The sequence below is a fragment of the Onychomys torridus genome, chromosome 4 (genome assembly GCF_903995425.1).
Source record: "Onychomys torridus chromosome 4, mOncTor1.1, whole genome shotgun sequence".
NCBI lineage: Eukaryota > Metazoa > Chordata > Mammalia > Rodentia > Cricetidae > Onychomys > Onychomys torridus.
In genome coordinates, this window is record NC_050446.1 from 14,663,277 (window position 1) to 14,679,946 (window position 16,670).

Consider the following 16,670-nt stretch of genomic DNA (forward strand, 5'->3'; position numbering starts at 1 on the left):
ACTGAGGAGCATGCCTTTAATCCCAGCATTTGGGAAGAAGAGGCAGGTGGATCTCTGTGAGCTCAAGGACAGCCTCATCTACATATCAAGTTTTAGGACAGCCAGGGCTACACACAGAGAAGCCCTGTTTAGAAAAACCAAAAAGGAGGAGGAGGAGGAGGCAGGTTAGCAATCACCCACTCCAGACAGCAAGTTTAGGGAAACTCAGCCCACAGAGGAAGGCCAAGGGACACAAATGCTGAGCCCCAGGGAGCTCAGGATTACAAGCTCTGCTAAGCATCAACAGCTGGCAGACACCATCCACATGACCTCATTCAGTTCTCATAAAGGCCTTGCCAGCACAGAATTGATCACTGCTATTGTTACACATAAGGATGAAGGGTATGAAAAGTTAGGTAGCTGTTCCAGGGTCACACAGGAAGGAGAACCAGTTGTAACTCTGAGCAAAGGAGACCAACAACCAGGCAAAGAAGGCGAATGGGCCCGAGTTACAGCTGAATCTAGTCACTTGGGTTGGGTGCTCTGGTGCTTAATCTTGTGAGTCAACCTGGCTAAGCCATGGTGCTCCAACACATGGTCAGGGAGGAAATTTCAGGAGAGATTTATATCAGCAGCTTTGGGGAAGGCCGGTGACCCCCATACTGTGGGTGGGCCTCATCCAAGCATAATGTTTGAAGGTAGACGTCGACCTCCATATGTCCTGAAGAGTCCATATTGGGCCGCCCCACCTGTCCAACTGGTAGTTTTTCTGGACAGCTGTGATCTCACAGGGCAAAAGGCACGTGGAAGAAGACCCAGTCCCAATAGCCACACTCGCAAGGGAGAGGAGCAGCCAGGCCAGCGCCCACCACCAGAGAAAGGTCTTGCAGCCTGCACCACCATTGACCAATAGGCCTACACCAGACTCAGAGGCCCCAATCTGGTTTCCGAGGGCCCTGGCTAGTCACATTGCATTCAGTCTGCCTAGCCTCTTGCTCTGGGAGCTGTCATGCCCATCCGGTCACTTCCAAAGGACACGCACTGGGCGGGGCTTTGCCAACCTGGGCTGCTTTATGCGTCATGCAGCCCACCTGGCCTGAAGTCGTAGACTTGTGAGTAGGCAGCTCTGCCGTCGGTCCGCGCTTATCCCAGGAATCTTGGCCCAACCGCTGCGGCGCTTCCGAATGACTTTCCCCTGAACACTGGGCTGACTGGAGTAAAGAGCCCAGGGCCCATTGGAGTTCTGAGCTTGCAGAGAAAAAGATGGGGTGGGCCTGGCTTGAGTAAGGGGCGCGGTCACATCGGGCAGGAGGCAAGAACTAGGAGGCGGAGCAGGCGAGAGGGCGTGCCCATCTGGAGGTGGGCGCGGTCTTATTGGCGCGGAGCTGGGCCGGGGAGTGGACAGGTAGGCCTGGAGGATGAAGAGGCGTGGCTATGTGGCCTGCGACTGGGTCCTTTGTGTAGGCGACTGAGGTGGGGTGGTTCGAGGCGGGGCCTCAGGAGGGGCCGGGGCGGGGGCGGGGCATCGGGTCGCCTGGTTAGTCTCCACCACGTTGTGTATCAACTCCAATTGTCTTGCGCGCCCATTAGTCGGGTCTCACCAGGTGCTTCTCTCTGCTGTCCTCGCCCCAAGACCTTGCCCCTGGCCCACCGCCCCCCGGTTTTTGTGGGACACCCTCCTCCCGCCCTGTGCTCTCAGACTAGAGTCGCTAACTTTCTAGGAGGCAGAGCAGGTGTCCCCAGATCCATGAGCTCTCTAGGGGATCAGGTACGGGACTGGCATCAGGGCGTACTGGCCGTGGCACGAGAAGACTGGGACCGTGCGCTATGCCTCTTCTCAGACGTTCGGGAGCCGTCGGCCAAGATCTACTTCAACATGGGCTGCGTGCATCTGATGGCCGGGAATCTCGAGGCTGCATTGCAGGTGAGAGCCCCGGGACTGGTGACAGGGCCCCCCGCCCCCATCCCTGGTGGAGGCCTATAGGGGAATGCAAATGAAGAGGTGACTACGGGCGTGAATACTTATGTTCCAATGAACACCCTAGAAAAGGACGCTCTTCTTCTCCACCTCATAGCCACCAGGAAGGGGGAGGGGATTCCTGCTGCTTTACCTTGTGTTCACCTGGAGACTATTCCTCTAATGCTCCCTCTTAGTGACTGCCTGAAGCAGGTAGGAGCTTCGTGGTTGGGAGACCCCTCTCTTAGTTGAGGCCAGAATGGGGTACAGCGCACATAGCCGCATGGGCCAAATGCATCAGTCCCGTACCAGGCCAGGCCATCCGGTCGGAGGGAGGCACATGCCTGGAGGCGGGCTGGAGGCTGGGTCAGAATCAGTGGGCTGGGGCTCTGCCTGTCCCCTGAAGGTACACGTGTGGGGAAATGGATTTCAGCAGATGTCTGTGGTGTCAGTGCTTTCCCAGTTCGGAGTGCTCACATGTCTCCCCACCTGCTTCTCCGAGCAGGACTACTCAGGGATGCACACTGTAGAGGAGGCAGTCAGGGCATCCCCTGCTTCGTGTTCATCAAAGTGACAGCTATTCCTGGGTCTGTGATCTAAGCCCTTAGCACCCCGTCTCCAACTCAGACGTTCCCATCACTCACATGATCGTGATCTGCCTGGATACCACACGGAGAAGCAAAGCCGCCCAAGGGCCAGGGGTGAGAGCAGGAGGACTGGGCTGTCACAGATGGCCTCTTCTTCTTATTATTTACTTACTTACCTGTGTCAGTTCTCTCCCTCTACCATGTGGGACCTGGTGACCAAACTCAGGTCATTAGGCATGCTGGCAGGTGTCTTTACCCACTGAGCCATCTTGCTAGCTCTTTTCTATTATTTCTTACATCTGCACCTACAATTACTTCAGAATTGTTTCTTCATTAAAAGGTTGTTATTTAAGCCAGGCATGGTGGCACCCACCTTTAATCCCAGCACTAGGGAAGCAAGAGGCTAGCAGATCTGAGTTTGAGGCCAGGCTGATTTACAAAGTAAGATCCAGGACAGCCAGGGCTACACAGAGAAACCCAGTATCAAAAAACAAAAAACAACAGCAACAACAAAAAACCCCAAACAAACAAACAAACAAACAAAAATGAAACAAAAAGGCTATTGTTCAGGAGAGGAAATGCAGTGATCTGTTACCAGGTGGGTCAACAATGTATCACATGTTAGGGCAATCCAGTACTCACCTCCTCACACTGTAACTAGAGAGGGGTTTGAAGTTCTCTGCCAAAAGAAGAATGGGCACTGCCTTAAGTCAATAAAATGAATATGTGTGCAAGCCTAGGCATATCAGTTAGACCCGGAAACTCGAAGAAGCAAGGCGGTACAGCTGCAATAAGGAAAACCAACGGTGCAGGTCTGATGTGGTTACACTTCAACCTGTCAGTGTGAAATGTGTAATGTTGGATGTAGCAACAAGCAGCCAACCCATTTCCAGGTTGATTGTGGCATGTGAAAACTTCAAGTCAGATCCAGTTCAACAGTTGGTCCACCTGGCTGGTTTCAGTATCAGGAAACTATACCAGGTTTACTGATGGCTGCTTTCCCTGCTGGGGACACACATTTCTGTGTCTGCTTTAAGAAGTTGTACTGCCTGTGCACAGAAGACTTTGGTGTTCTGATTCTAATAGATACCTAGTGTGCCATTTTGTGTGAACTACCAGAAAAGATCTTAAAAGATTTATTTATGTATTTTATGTATGTGAGTGTGCTGTCTGCATGTATGCCTGCACACCAGAAGAGGGCATTGGATCCCATTCTAGATGGTTGTGAGACACCATGTGGTTGCTGGGAATTGAACTCAGGACCTCTGGAAGAGCCACCCTCTCCAGCCCCTGAAAAGAGATTTTAAAAAGCCAAAAGTCTTACACAATCCTGTCTCCCAGAGATAACTGGTACTGACGTTTTGGAGCATTTTCTTTTAGCTCTGTGCTCACTATAGATAAAATGGGTTTCTATGCCATAGGGATACGCCCTGGGCTTATTGTGAGGTGTTTGAGGCAGCTGAGAAATTTATGCAGTAACACATCTGTCCAGGCTCTAGCTTGGCAGGCAGCCGCTGCAAGGTGCCCTCTTCAGTTGACAGATTTCCATGTGCATTTGTGGCATTGGGTTCTTGGGTTACTGAGTTTGCTGTACCACAAGCATTTTTGTCCCTAGGCATTTGACCAAGCAGTGACCAAGGACACCTGCATGGCTGTTGGCTTCTTCCAGCGGGGAGTGGCCAATTTCCAGCTACAGAGGTGAGCACCGCAGGCTTCCATTCCTCATTGGATGGTTCTTTGTCTCTGCAAACCAATGCTTGCACCCACTTCCTTTCCTCTCTCCTCTGGGTCCCCTCCAGCCTGGATGAGGATGCTCTGGTTAGGCTGGGGTGCACACACAATCCTGTCTCTGTCAAGATTCACAGTTCTTTCTCAACAGCCCTGCTTCCCTCCTCATGTCTGTAGTAGTGAGAATACTGTTTGTAACCAATTTGCAGATGTGAAAACCAGGGCTTATCCAAGGATTCCGATGGCCTCCCAGCTTTCTAAGAGGAGGAAGGGAGGAAGGGTATTCAGGGCTGTAGGCTCCAATCAGCCCAGGAGGGCTGGCTGAGAGAAGTGGAGAATCTAGTGGGGGACAGAGATTCCACCCAGAGTTAGAAGCTCAGAGATTAGAGGAGGCCAAATAATGTTGGGCCTGAGAGACAGAAAAGGAGAGCCCAGGAGGGTAGGAAGAAGGTGTCGAGTGTAAGCATGGCTCCTGTCAGGCAAAGAGAGCAGATGCTCAGGAGGATGCTAAGCAGAATTGGACAGTAAACTCCCATTAAGCACACTGGTCTGGACTTGAGTACCCATGAAGTGCTAATATCTAGGTGATCACACTTGCCTTCAGGCATCCCAGAGCTGACATAGAGAGAAGGGTGGGTGGGATACCCAAAGCCACCCTTCATAGGCTCAGCTTCTCCCATGCAGCTGTTGAGAGGCTCCTGATGCTCACAGGTTCCAGGAAGCTATGTCTGACTTCCAGCTAGCCCTGGCACAGCTGAGGGGCAATGCTGCCATTGACTACACCCAGCTGGGTCTGCACTTCAAATTGCAAGCCTGGGAGGTGAGTGGGCATTTCCCGTGGGTAGACTTCGGACACCAAGAGTGTCACCGGGGATTGGAGGTTCTACAGCCCTGGGGTTCTGTTGGGGGGAATCTAGGGTTCTTGGGAGTTCTAAGGTTCTGCCATGGCCCTGGATTGCAATAGGGGTCCTATCGTGTAGTCTGCGGTCCTGGCTGGAGTGCTAGGGTAAAATCTGGAGTGTTGCTGGGGGGCTGTCACTTTTGTGTTGGTGCCACTGTCATGGTCAGCCAAGTGGAATGAGATGTCCTGTCTAGCCAAAGACTTTTGGAGCCCTGAAATCCCCCAGCTCCCTGATTGCCCAAGGAGGCTGGAGTGGCAGTGGAGGGAGCCGGACCCAGCCAGCATGGGCTCATGTGGGAGAAAGGCAGGACAGAATTGAAGATCATGACCAGGTGACCGATCGGTTTGGGAGAAGGTGTGTGTGTGTGTGTGTGTGTGTGTGTGTGTGTGTGTGTGTGTGTGTGTGTTGGGGGGTTGGCTCAGCAGTCCCTGCAGCTGAGCCAGAGGAAATAGTAGGAACAGAGGGCCATAGGGAGAGTGGGTGTGTTTCTCTCCTTGTAGCAAAGTTGGGCTTCTATGTACCTACCTCTCCAGGATGAAGGGAAGAAGTGTGAGTTCACGTCACTGGGGCTGTAGGAGACCCTTAGCTCAGACCACCTTACCCATGAGAATGCTCTGAATGTGGGGTTCTGAATGTCCCTGAACAGTCAATGGGAACCCTTAGACATACTCAGGGGTACAGGGAGCAGTTAGTGGGGGGTGGCAGGGTATAGAATGAGGAGGGTGTTAGCCAAGGGAATACTTTGTGAGCCACCATGTCAGAGTTGGGAGTCTAATCCAAGTCCTCTGGAAGAGTAACGAGCACGCTTAACCACTGAGCCGTCTTTCCAACTCCCCCCACCCCGGCACAGGGGACACTTTAAAAGGGAGAGCTACTTCTGCTGTCTGAAGCAGAAAAGTCCAAAGCAAAGCATGGCCCTGCAAAGGACTAAACAGATACAGGGAATGGCCACTTGGCATCTGATAACTGAGCCAGGCAGGCAGCAGGTGGCCTGGGCCCTACTTATAGCTCCTGTGCAGCTGAATATACAGAAGGACTGTCAGCTACTGTGACTGGGGAGTTCATATGAGGATCATCTGGGGAGCCTGGTCCCTGCTGTCACGTCTGCCCTTGTTCCTAGGTCCTATACAACATGGCATCTGCACAGTGCCAGGCAGGGCTCTGGACCAAGGCTGCCAATACTCTAGTGGAGGCAATCTCCAAATGGCCAGAGGGAGCTCAAGACATCCTGGACACTGCCCTGGAGCAAGTGCAGGTGAGGCGGGCAGGTGACTGTCACACTGGTTGGAGCCAGCTTATCCCCTCAATACTAACTATAGGACATGGAGAGAGGTAGCCTGGGTACCCCATACTTCCTGTAGCGTGTCACACATGATGGGAGCCCAAGCAGCCCCTCTACCTCAAGGCTCAGGGCTCTCGTACAGCTGTGGCCACCCAGGTTTCCATGCTGTATTCCAGAAACAGGTACCCCCGCAGCTGCGGCAAGTCCCCAAGGGTAAGGTCTTCCAGCCTCCCAGACAATACCTACAGCATCTGGAGCCCATGGATTTCCTCGGCAAGGCTAAGGTAAAGCACTAGGGTGTTTTCCAGCTTGGGTACCCAGCTGCCGAAATGGCAGCTGTAGCCTATGCCAAGCTCACAGTGTGGTGGCTCCTGCACTGGGCATCCAGTGTGTTTATGAGGACAGGTGGGTGTAGTCTAGGCCACTTGAAAGTCAGACAGGTAATAGGTGGGTACAAGGTGCCTAGGGTTGGGGTGAGTGTTCATACATGAGGCTGTAGGCCCAGAGGCAGAACCTACCAGAAGTCAGCTTTAAAGGAGGAGGCTCCAGCCTTTTGATGGGAATCCCCAGTGGTGCCCCTCCTTCACCCCCACACTCTTGTCCCAGACGTTTCCAGTATCTGTGCATCTTCATGTGTTTCTGCATATCTGCTATAGGCAGCAGGGTCCTAGAAGAGATGTGCCTGGCCACTCTGGGCCATATCAGGCCCCCTAACCACAGGCTGTGGTGGAGTATCTCACCTCCAAATATAAGAGAGGAACTCAAGAAAATAGTCATTTGCCATGTCTCAAAGAAGAGCCAACTAACTTGGTATTGCATTGATGGCCCCTGGGCTGGCCATACACCTGTGGTCATTTGCAATAGCAGTTGTGCTGGACCTACCAACACCATGTGACCTGTGCAGCTGCCTGAGGTGCACACTGCCTGTGACTGTCCACTGCGGTGGGCTGAGTATAGACGGAGAAGAGACTGTACTTGTGCATCTATCAGAGTTCACTTAGACGACCATTACAAGAAACAAAATGTTGAAAATTAAGTTCATATTATCAGTACATGTTTCTCTTGGTCATACTTTTCTCTTTTTAAGCTGTAGTGGTCCAGCAGTCTTGAACTAGGTGTAGGCAGCCCACACCTTGCAGATTACAGCCACAGAGGTGCTAGGAATTGGGGACCTGGAGAAACAGACTCAGTGGGGTCCTAATCCAGCTGTATTCCTGCCCCCACTAGGTGGTGGCTTCTGTCATCCCTGACAACAACTCAGATGGCTGGCCTCAGCAGGTAGGTGGGTGGGCACTGAGCAGACTCAGGCCTGTCTTTGCGTGGTTTTGCAGAACTGTGCATGGATAAGGAAAACAAGGCTTAGGCAGGCTGGGCCAAGGGCTTGAGCCATATACTAGGAAAGCTTGAGAATGAGGGGACCCTTCCTCCTATGTAGGGGTTGAAACCTAGACCTTCAAAGAGTTGTCATCCCACATTCTCACTCTGAGGGACATCTCTGGCCTGGCAGGAAAGACTGGTCCCTTCTATTCATTCACCTGTCATGATCAAAAGAGTAAACATAAGCTTCTAGGAGGGCAGGCAGCCTCCTTGACAACCGGCCAGGGGTATAGTAAGAGTCAGCCATAGTGACCTGACATCAGGGGATGGGCTAAGAGGACCAACTCACTGGCACACACTCAAACCCACCACAGGGACCAGATGGGGGCTGTCAACAGAAGGTTGGAGCCTCTGTTGGACGTACAGTGATCAAATCACATGACAGCCTAGGGAAAGACAGATCAGAAGGCCCAAACAATGCCAACCTCCGTCCTGGCCATTGCAAGCCTTCAGAGCCCCTTGTACCTGGGTGAGGAGTGGTTAGGCAGAGACCCTTGCTGCCCTGCTGTAGCCCTAAGAGCCCGTGGTGAGAACTGTAGGAGAAAGTTTGGTATGGGCTTATGACAGGACACAGGACAGTCACCTCCACTTTGTCTCCAGTATTTGGTTCATCCCAATCCAACAGTTCAATGTCCTTAAGAGCAACTACACCCTTTACAGCTTTGCTCAAAACCCCCAGGTACTTAAACCTGCATCTACCAACTCCTGTACTGGGCTGTAAACCTCACAAGGGCCAAACATTGCTTTTCCATAGTCTCCCTTCAAAACAAGTTCATAGCTGGGTGGTGGTAATGCACACCTTTAATCCCAGCACTCAGTGGGCAGAGGCAGGTGGATCTCTGAATTCGAGGCAAGCCTGGTCTACAGAGTTTCAGGACAGCCAGGGCTAAACCCTGAACCCCCTCCCCCCCAAAAAAAAACCAAGCACACACACAGACACAGACACACACACACACACAGTTAGTTCACAAGCCACACCCAGAGGTGCTCAATAGAGGTTTCCACCTCCTTGCCAACTCAGGGCACTTGAGGCCAGGCACTTCCTTATCATCTGTTCTGGGCTTCTCAGAGTCAATGGAGTTGACTTCTCAGAGCCACCAAACTGGAGTTGGGGATCAAGAGAAGGCCTGGGAAGCAGACTGACTCCCCAATGGTGCTAGGCAAGCTGTTGTGAACTCTAGGCCTATGAGGACTCAACCCTGTCTCTAGGTGTGCCTAGGGTCTGGGCCTACCGTGCTTCACTCCCAAACTTCCTGCTAACTGCTGGCCAAGCTCCCAGACCACATCCTTAACCACTGGCCATGCCAGGACAGAGTCCAAGGAGTTTCTCCCTTGGAGCCAGATCCACCACCTCAAGACCCCTATACTTTAGGTCCTATTCTAGGACTACACTCTTTGGGGGGGCGTTGTACAATTGTTTATACAAATCCAACAAAGGTAAAACAGCATCAGGGGACGTCTAGGAATTGGCATTTATGGATGCAGAACTTGGCAACTAGAAAACAGCTAAGTTACCAGCTTCAGTGAGAACCAAACACTCCAGAGGAGGTGGGGGAGGGAAGGAAGACACGTTGCTTCTACTTGACTCATGGTATAAATTAGATCTATGTAGACAGAATACAAGAGCTCATGCTTGGAGCCAAACCCTCCTGAGTGTAAAGGCTGAAATCTGAATTGTAAAATTTTGAGGAAAAGGTGAGCTCTCTGTTGAAACTTGGCAAGGGTTTTGCCTGGACTATACTTTACTCTTCGCCAAAACCTGCTTGTGTAGCTTCTTGATGTAGAAAGTAGGCTCTCAACATCCAGTTCAATGTGCTTTTAAGTGGAAGGCCGTAGCCCCCGTCACACCTGGACACATCTGTACATGGGCTTTTTCTGTTGACTAAGTACAGGTTAAGTTCCCGCCTACCTGAAGGAAAGTTGGCAATCTAAATAATAAAAACACTGGTATGCATTCAAATCTTGCATAAATAAATTTTAAGCAATTTATACAAAAATAGTACTGCATAATATAAGATGTAACAAACAAAACCAACGAAACAAAATTGCCGGGTCGGCTGCAACTGGTGTGTGTGAGGACCCACACGGTTGAGGTCCTGCTACCTTTCTCCTCTTTTGCAGAGGTCCCAGGTGGAGCAAATTGGCCATCAGTCTCCTCCATCCATGGGTAAGAGGACCCTGAGCAATAGTGGTAGGAAGAGCTGCCTCAGGAGAGCTGGGATTTGTCCCTTAAAGAAAGTTGGGGCAGGGGACAGCTACCTGCCAGTCATTCATCTACTTCAAAGTGTCTCCTTTGTGGAAAGGTGGTCACAGAGCCATGGTCTATGGTGCAGTTTGCCGGCATCTGGAGGGGCCTAACCCAAGCCCCTCTGAAGACTGCTCAGGAGCTGGGGTAAGAGCTCTCCCGCTCTCTGATCCCTCCTCCTCAGCCACTTGAGGCAGGGAAGGCCTTAGCTCAGGTTCCATCTTCCTACTTTCGGCCCAGCCTCTACTCCGACCCCCTGCCTTCAAGGGCTATGCAACCCTGTTTCTGTCGTCAGGGAGCAGCTGCAAAGGACCCTGCATCCTTGGTGACTGTCACTGTGCAGTGCTACTTTACTGTGCCCCTAGAGGCCCCAAGAGGCGCTGACCTGTCCAGTCTCCGCACACTGCTGGCTCAAGCCCTCCTTCACCAGGCCCAGATGGGGCAGCTCAGGTGAGTCAGCAAGCTGTGAGGGAGGGGACCCTAAGCTGCCGGAGAAAAGGGTGGATCTGAGCTAGAATGAAGTGAGGGTTGTCCTGAACTGGAGAGAAGGGTTTTGTTGTTGTTTTGCTCGGAACTGGTCACTTCTCAGGCCCAGAAAGGGACCAAAGCTGAGGCCTCCTTAGATCTATGCCTAAGATCCAGATCCTAGGCAGCCACTGGAAGTAATGGCCGGGCCTGGAGAGGGACAGAGGTTAACTTCCTTTAGGGGAAGTCCAGACACCAGGCACTCCCCTACATCCGGAGGTTAACTTCCTTTAGGGGAATTCCAGACACCAGGCACTCCCCTACATCCGGTAGCTCACACTCAGGACTCCCTTTGCAGTTACCAAGCCCCAGGAGAGAAGTTCTGGATCCCCATCCCCACGGAGGAATCCCTGCAGAGTGTGTGGAAGAGTGTGGCCAGGGGCCCAAGTGGGTTGCAGCTCCAGTGCCGGGTGAGCCAGGGGAAAGGCTGTGAGGCCCACTGTTGGCAGCCCAGGCAGGTGGAGGGGAGCCCTTCTCTTGTACCACCCCTGCAGCCCACCCTTCTGCCACAGGGAGCCTGGGGCCGACCAGTGCTCTACCAGGTAGTCGCTCAGCACAGTTACTCAGCCCAAAGGCCTGAGGATTTGGATTTCCTCCAAGGGGACACAGTGGACGTTCTGTGTGAAGGTAGGACAAGACTACCCCTCCCCAACACTGCTGGCTTGCCCAGGCCTGGTGGGGGCTTTGTTCTCTAGGGTTTGGTCTTTGCTGTAAGCAGACGCACCGTCCACCATGTCTCCACAGTGGACGAAGCTTGGCTGGAGGGTCACCGAGACGGCTGCATTGGCATTTTCCCCAAGTGCTTTGTGGCCCCAGCTGGTGCCTGTGTGAAAGCCCTACCTGTTCCGAAACCCAAGCCAGAAGACCAGCACTAGCAATAAATATTGTGACAAGACCAGTTTTAATTTAAACAAACAACAAACAAACAAACAATCACTACCCCCCCCCCATCCCTATGTGGCCTGTCTTCTAGGATTGATGATAAATGGGATCCAACCAAAGGCTCTTGGGAGAGGGGAGCTAGACTGGCCCACAGTCCTGGCTTCTGACTGTCTGTTCCAGTCGGATTATAGTGAGGAAGCAGGGCTCTCTGCTGGGCTGGTCACAGTCTTCAGTGATAATCCAGGTCCACAGCTGCCCCTCCCAGAGCCCCTCCTGTTTCCATCCCTTGGAGGACTACAGATCCCATGACCAGTGCCACCCTGAGGGCAGAGGGGAGTCCGTACTATCAGGAATTGGTCTGCTCAATGGACTGGAACCCTTAAGGGTCAGGGGTTCATGAAGGCAGACATCCAGGATGTGCCCAGCAGGTCCTGTGTGCCAACGGCTTTCTTTCCTAAGGACAGTTGATAGTGGTCCACAATGTAGACAACACCAACAGTTACGTTGTTGCTGTTGAATCCCAACATGGTCCCTGCTTTGGGTCCCAGCTGGCTTTACCTAGTCCTGGGTCCAGAAGAGCTGGACTGCGGCCGCCCCTAGAATGGCCACAAGAGTCAGCACTGCGGACACTACTCCAGCCATCCAGATGCTGTAGCTCTGGGCCCGCCACTGGGTCAGTGCCTCAGCTGGAATCATGCCTGTAAGGTTCAGCATGTAGCCCAGTGTCCAGCCAATGTCCATGCCACCTGCCTGGGAGACACACGGCTGTGGAGGGCTGCCGGGTGGCTATCCTGGGTCCCATCCCATTCTCACACTGCACCAGATATGCTGAGGCTCTAGGCCGCAGTCACCTGCTTCTGGAACTGGATGCTGGGCCAGGTCTCCTCGCTGAATTTGTAACCCTCCAGCAGCAATACAAGGATGTACATGCCTGAGGCACAGTAGTCCCGTAGCCAGCGTTCCTGCCCGGGGTAGCTGGCTTCCACCTGGGGTTCCAGAAGCCGATGAGTAAGTGAGGCCCCAAGACCTTCTACCACCTCTCTCCCAGCTATGTGATCTCCACACACCCAAACAGACTCCAGACAGCAGGAAAGTGTTCAATGATTTTAAATTCCCCGTGGAGACCATCCTCCGGCTAGGAGGGGGTGAGGTGGCCAACCTCATGATAACCAGAAGCTGATCCCATTAGGGTTCTGGACCTCTTTCTGCCCAAAACAAGCCACTCCCCTACCACAGTGTTTTCCTCCCCAATCCTGGTACCCAAACAGCTTTACCTCAAGTCTCTGTCTAGGAAAACCCAGTAAGATCCCAGAGGCCCTGCATGGTGCAGTATGGAGAGGGGGCTAGGGCCGTTATCCAGGGTCACCTACCAGTTTCCAGGGTTTCTGACAGAACTTCCAGATAGTATCATTGACAATGTGCAGCGGCTGCCTGGAGGTGAGGTTCAGGAAGTTAAAAGTATAGTAAAAGTTGGAAAACGCCTGGGGGAAGTAGAGAAGGCTGTGTCAGCCTGAGGGAGGCCCAGGACTCTTCAGTCAGGTAGTTCCTCTGGTATTGGAGTCCCAGACAGGGCACCTCCTGTTCCACTTGTCCTTGGAGCCCCTGGGGTCAGAAGGTCACCTGGGGCTCCAGAAGGAAGCCAGGGCTTGGGGGGTGGCGCTTACATAGAACTGGCCGTGCACAGGAGGCTGGTACACCCCATTGAAAGCACAATCTTCTTGGTCCTTACAGCTGGAGAAGTTGAAGAGCCTTCGGAGGGCTGCCACACATTCCCCAGGGTTGCCTATCCCTTCAACTGTGAGGTTCTGGGTGAGGTTCAGGGAATCTGTAGTGTGGACACAGGGTGACTCACGCAGCGGAGCCAGTGGCAGTGTGGCCTGGTAGCCGCTATGGTAGCATGGGTGTCTGACCAGTGCTGCCGAGCTGTTCTGTAGAGAGAGGAAAGGGCATGAACTCTAAGCTCGGATGCACTCCCCACTCTACCCCAGGCCATCCTGCTCCGCCACCCTTCAAATACCAGCCTAACCTGTGCCAGCTCAGCCAGGAGCCTTGTCAGGGCCTGGTCCCGCCCAAAGCAGAGGTAGCTGTGAGTATAGATGCTGTAGTTGGCACCATACAGACGGAAGGTAGCCTGGGTGCTCTGGTCCAGGATGGGGCCCTGAGGCACGAAGCTGATCTGGGTGGAGGCCCCACCCAGGTCCAGAGCACCAACCAGTGTCCTCTCTTCAGGCAGGATCCACTGTCCAGAGGAATACTGACCACAGAGGAAGTGCTTAGCTCTGGGCAGCCACACTGGCCCCAGCTGCCGGCCAGCCGGCTGGCCCCAGGGACTGGCCTCTCAGACCAACCCCCCACCCTTGGGCTCCCCCTGCACCTTGAGAAGCATTCCCAGGACATAGTTGATAGTGATCCAACCAAAGGCACCTTCATCTTGCCCAGTCAGGACCTTGGCACCCCAAAAATCCACAGGAGAGTTGCTCAGTGTCTGGGAGACTGCAGTGAGGATGTCTCTCGCCTGAGAGCTGTTCTTCTGGCTGGGTAGAGAGGGAAGAAAGCCTCACTCCAACCTCCACGGTACCTCATTCCAGGCTCTACTGCGCTTCACCCCAGGGTATTCAAGCCTGGCTTTCGGGAGTGACCCTAACAGACGCAACCTGCTCATATCTCACCTGAGCAGCCTCATTCCTGCTGTGGCCCCCAAGAATGTGGGTGTCTCTTGGTGCTGGGTCTGTGGGATCAAAGCCAGTGCCTCTTCCAGGCAGCCCTTCAGGCTTTCCCCAGCCTGTGTTGGGTCAGAGGTGTAGGAAGCAATCCCGGGTCCTGAAACACAGTACCCTAGGAAAAGGCTCCAGACCTGATGGTTGGGACTCAGTGGTGGCCCCCAAAGATGTGATCAAATCCTAATGTTTGGAACCTGTGAATGTGACCTTTTTTGGAAGAAGGAAGTTCCCAGGTTTAATTAAGGGATTTTGAATGGGGCATGATGGTGATTGCCTATCATCATAGTACTCAAGAGGTTGAGGCAGGGGGATAGAGGGATCAAGGTCAGTCTGGGTTACACAGCAAGACTCTCTCAAATAACAACAAAGGAAACCTAGAAATAAGGCTGGTTTGGTCGCATAGCGGACCAAGTCCAGTGATTACAATCCTTACAGGGAAAGGTAGGAAACCCAGAGTTTCTCCCACTTGGGGGTTCTGTAGAATGTGGCTCTGCCTCCCCTGGGCCTCAGGCTTTTTATCTCTAGAACTGAGAGGAACCCCAGGAAATTAACTCAGGGCCTAGCACTCGGTAGCTTCTGCCATCAGTGTGGTGTGGTACCTGGATGAGAAGCTCCCGGATACCAGAGAAGGCAGATGTGGCATCAGATAGGGAGATGTTAGCCACAGAACCTGAGGGAAGATCTGTGTGTGTGTTCTCATCAGAGCCAGCCCAACTGTGTGACCATGGTGTCTCACACTGGGAGTCCAAGCCAGGTCATAATGACCTACCATGGGACTACCCACTGACCTTCTATCTGGCAAGTCAGGGCCTGGCTGACCACTCCTGTGTCCTTCTCCTTGTTTGCTGGCCACTGGTACACAAACAGGGATGTGTGGGAGGAGCCGGCGTCAAACACGATCCCAAACTAAGGACGACACTGGGATCAGAAAGGCGTCGAGGTCAATATCCTGGTCACCCAGCCCCACATCCTCATCGGGTCTCAGCCAAACCTTGGTGTCTGCAGGCAGGAAGACATCGGTTGCCTTCACCAGGATGAGGATGAGCATGGTGAGGCCAGAGGCTGCTGCAATCCCCAAGAGGGCCATGAAGACCCGTTCCTTCCGGGAGCATCCCATGGCAGGAGTAGCTGAGCTGCAAGGGTCAGGTAGGCAGCGGAGGACACTCAGACTCCACCTGCTGTCCCAACCCCAGCCTTCTAAAGGAAGGATCTTATCACGTCCCAACTTTGCTCAGATGTTGTCAAATGTGGGACTCAGACAGCCTCCCTTGGCCAGGTCGGTAGCCAGGACAGCCTCAGTGAAAAAGGCCACACGCAGTGTCCAGAGTCCAGCTGGTCAGGCCCAATATTGTCACAGAGCCTGGCGGCCAGTACGTGAGGTACTGTCTGCGGGCTGAGCCGGTAGAGAAAGGACAGTCATTCTTGATGTCACTATCAAGGGTTAATGGAGCCCCACGTGAGCCCCTTAGACAGGCCTTGCCCTCCCTCTTCTTCTGGGCCCCTGCTTTCTTGATTCTCCCATGAGGAGCCCCAGCTCCGGACTGAACTCAGGGCTTCATGCCAGGGTCTCTCAATGCAGGACTTCTCTCTGGGAGCCTCAAGGCCAGGCCCGTGCCATTTGGAGTCCAGGAGCCAGGTGTGGGCCCTTCACAAGGCCAGTTAGCATTCTATGCTTCTTAACAAAGACATCTGTTTCTTTTGGAAATCCTAAACTTGGGTTTCTCTAATGGGGATCTGAGAGATTTTAGCTGACCCCAGATGAACCTGGGCAGCTGACCAAGGAATGCCATTATCCTTGGTCCCCAGGACAGCGACACCCTTATCTACCCTAGAGCCCAGCAGGGGTTCTAGCCCTTTCCCACCCCAGCCCACCAATGTAGAGAGGGGTCACTAGGCACCTGCTTCATGGCAAGTCTCACAATGGATGTTGTTGCTCACTGGACTAGTCAAAAGCCAGAGTGTTCTCTGAGCCTCCAGCAGTTTGAAATTCTGTGACTTTGTGTCTCGTGGCATACCCCATAGGAAAGAAGATACTCCCAGTGTCTCACGAGTGACTAACAGAGGTTAGCACCCCTGGGAATAGGCTAAGTGAGGCACAAGCCCATCGGAAGGGAGGAAGACTGAGGAAGGAAAGACTAATGACCAGCACCCAAGGCACAGTGATAAACAGGTCGCAGGGAGGAACCAAGAAGACGCAGTCCCCACCTCGGGGAATGTAGCTCCTGAGGCTAGGTAGTCATAAAAAGAGGACAAGGCGGGTTCCCCTCACCCAGGACAGGCAGTACCCTACCAAAGCCAGCCCACAGACCAGGAAAGCCCCTTGGGTCCCTTACCTGAGCTGGAAGCCAACCTTCAAGGGTAGCCGGAGGAAGTCCTATTCCTGGGTGCAACCGACCTGCGCACCTGCTGTCCTCCACACCCTGTCTCCACCCACTTGAACCTGGGCTGTGGTGGAGGGGCGGGCCTGCTCTCGACCTGCTGCTCAG

At 53.3% G+C, this 16,670-nt stretch overlaps 2 protein-coding genes across 4 annotated transcripts; one reads left to right on the forward strand and one right to left on the reverse strand.

The window, feature by feature from the left end:
* The first annotated feature begins 1,726 nt into the window (after positions 1-1,726).
* Noxa1 (NADPH oxidase activator 1) lies at positions 1,727-11,457 on the forward strand. Its single transcript, XM_036184200.1, has 10 exons — positions 1,727-1,903; positions 4,139-4,221; positions 4,963-5,071; positions 6,274-6,408; positions 6,612-6,719; positions 7,663-7,713; positions 10,353-10,507; positions 10,881-10,992; positions 11,095-11,209; positions 11,327-11,457. The coding sequence occupies exons 1-10, from the start codon at positions 1,727-1,729 to the stop codon at positions 11,455-11,457; spliced, it is 1,176 nt and encodes a 391-aa protein (XP_036040093.1).
* Positions 11,458-12,022: 565 nt separating this feature from the next.
* On the reverse strand, positions 12,023-15,301 carry Entpd8 (ectonucleoside triphosphate diphosphohydrolase 8). 3 transcript variants are annotated; one of them, XM_036183260.1, is made up of 9 exons: positions 15,176-15,301; positions 14,973-15,090; positions 14,134-14,284; positions 13,839-13,998; positions 13,491-13,718; positions 13,129-13,392; positions 12,835-12,945; positions 12,316-12,450; positions 12,023-12,214 (listed from the first exon to the last, which is right to left on the reverse strand). In XM_036183260.1, exons 1-9 carry the CDS (start codon positions 15,299-15,301, stop codon positions 12,023-12,025), a joined length of 1,485 nt encoding a protein of 494 aa, XP_036039153.1. The 3 variants fall into 3 exon arrangements, with proteins under 3 accessions (XP_036039153.1, XP_036039152.1, XP_036039154.1); XM_036183259.1 differs by having other exon boundaries at positions 13,482-13,718; XM_036183261.1 differs by lacking the exon at positions 12,835-12,945.
* Positions 15,302-16,670: the final 1,369 nt, after the last annotated feature.

Excerpts from the sequence above, each read along its gene's own strand:
- Noxa1 (XM_036184200.1), top strand. The coding sequence starts at position 1,727 with ATGAGCTCTCTAGGGGATCAGGTACGGGACTGGCATCAGGGCGTACTG. Across the intron at positions 1,904-4,138 it reads ATCTCGAGGCTGCATTGCAG|GCATTTGACCAAGCAGTGAC; the intron begins GTGAGAGCCCCG and ends TTTTGTCCCTAG. Across the intron at positions 5,072-6,273 it reads TCAAATTGCAAGCCTGGGAG|GTCCTATACAACATGGCATC; the intron begins GTGAGTGGGCAT and ends CCTTGTTCCTAG.
- Entpd8 (XM_036183259.1), bottom strand. The coding sequence starts at position 15,301 with ATGGGATGCTCCCGGAAGGAACGGGTCTTCATGGCCCTCTTGGGGATT. Across the intron at positions 13,999-14,133 it reads GCAGGAATGAGGCTGCTCAG|CCAGAAGAACAGCTCTCAGG; the intron begins GTGAGATATGAG and ends CTCTCTACCCAG. Across the intron at positions 12,215-12,315 it reads GCATCCAGTTCCAGAAGCAG|GCAGGTGGCATGGACATTGG; the intron begins GTGACTGCGGCC and ends TGTGTCTCCCAG.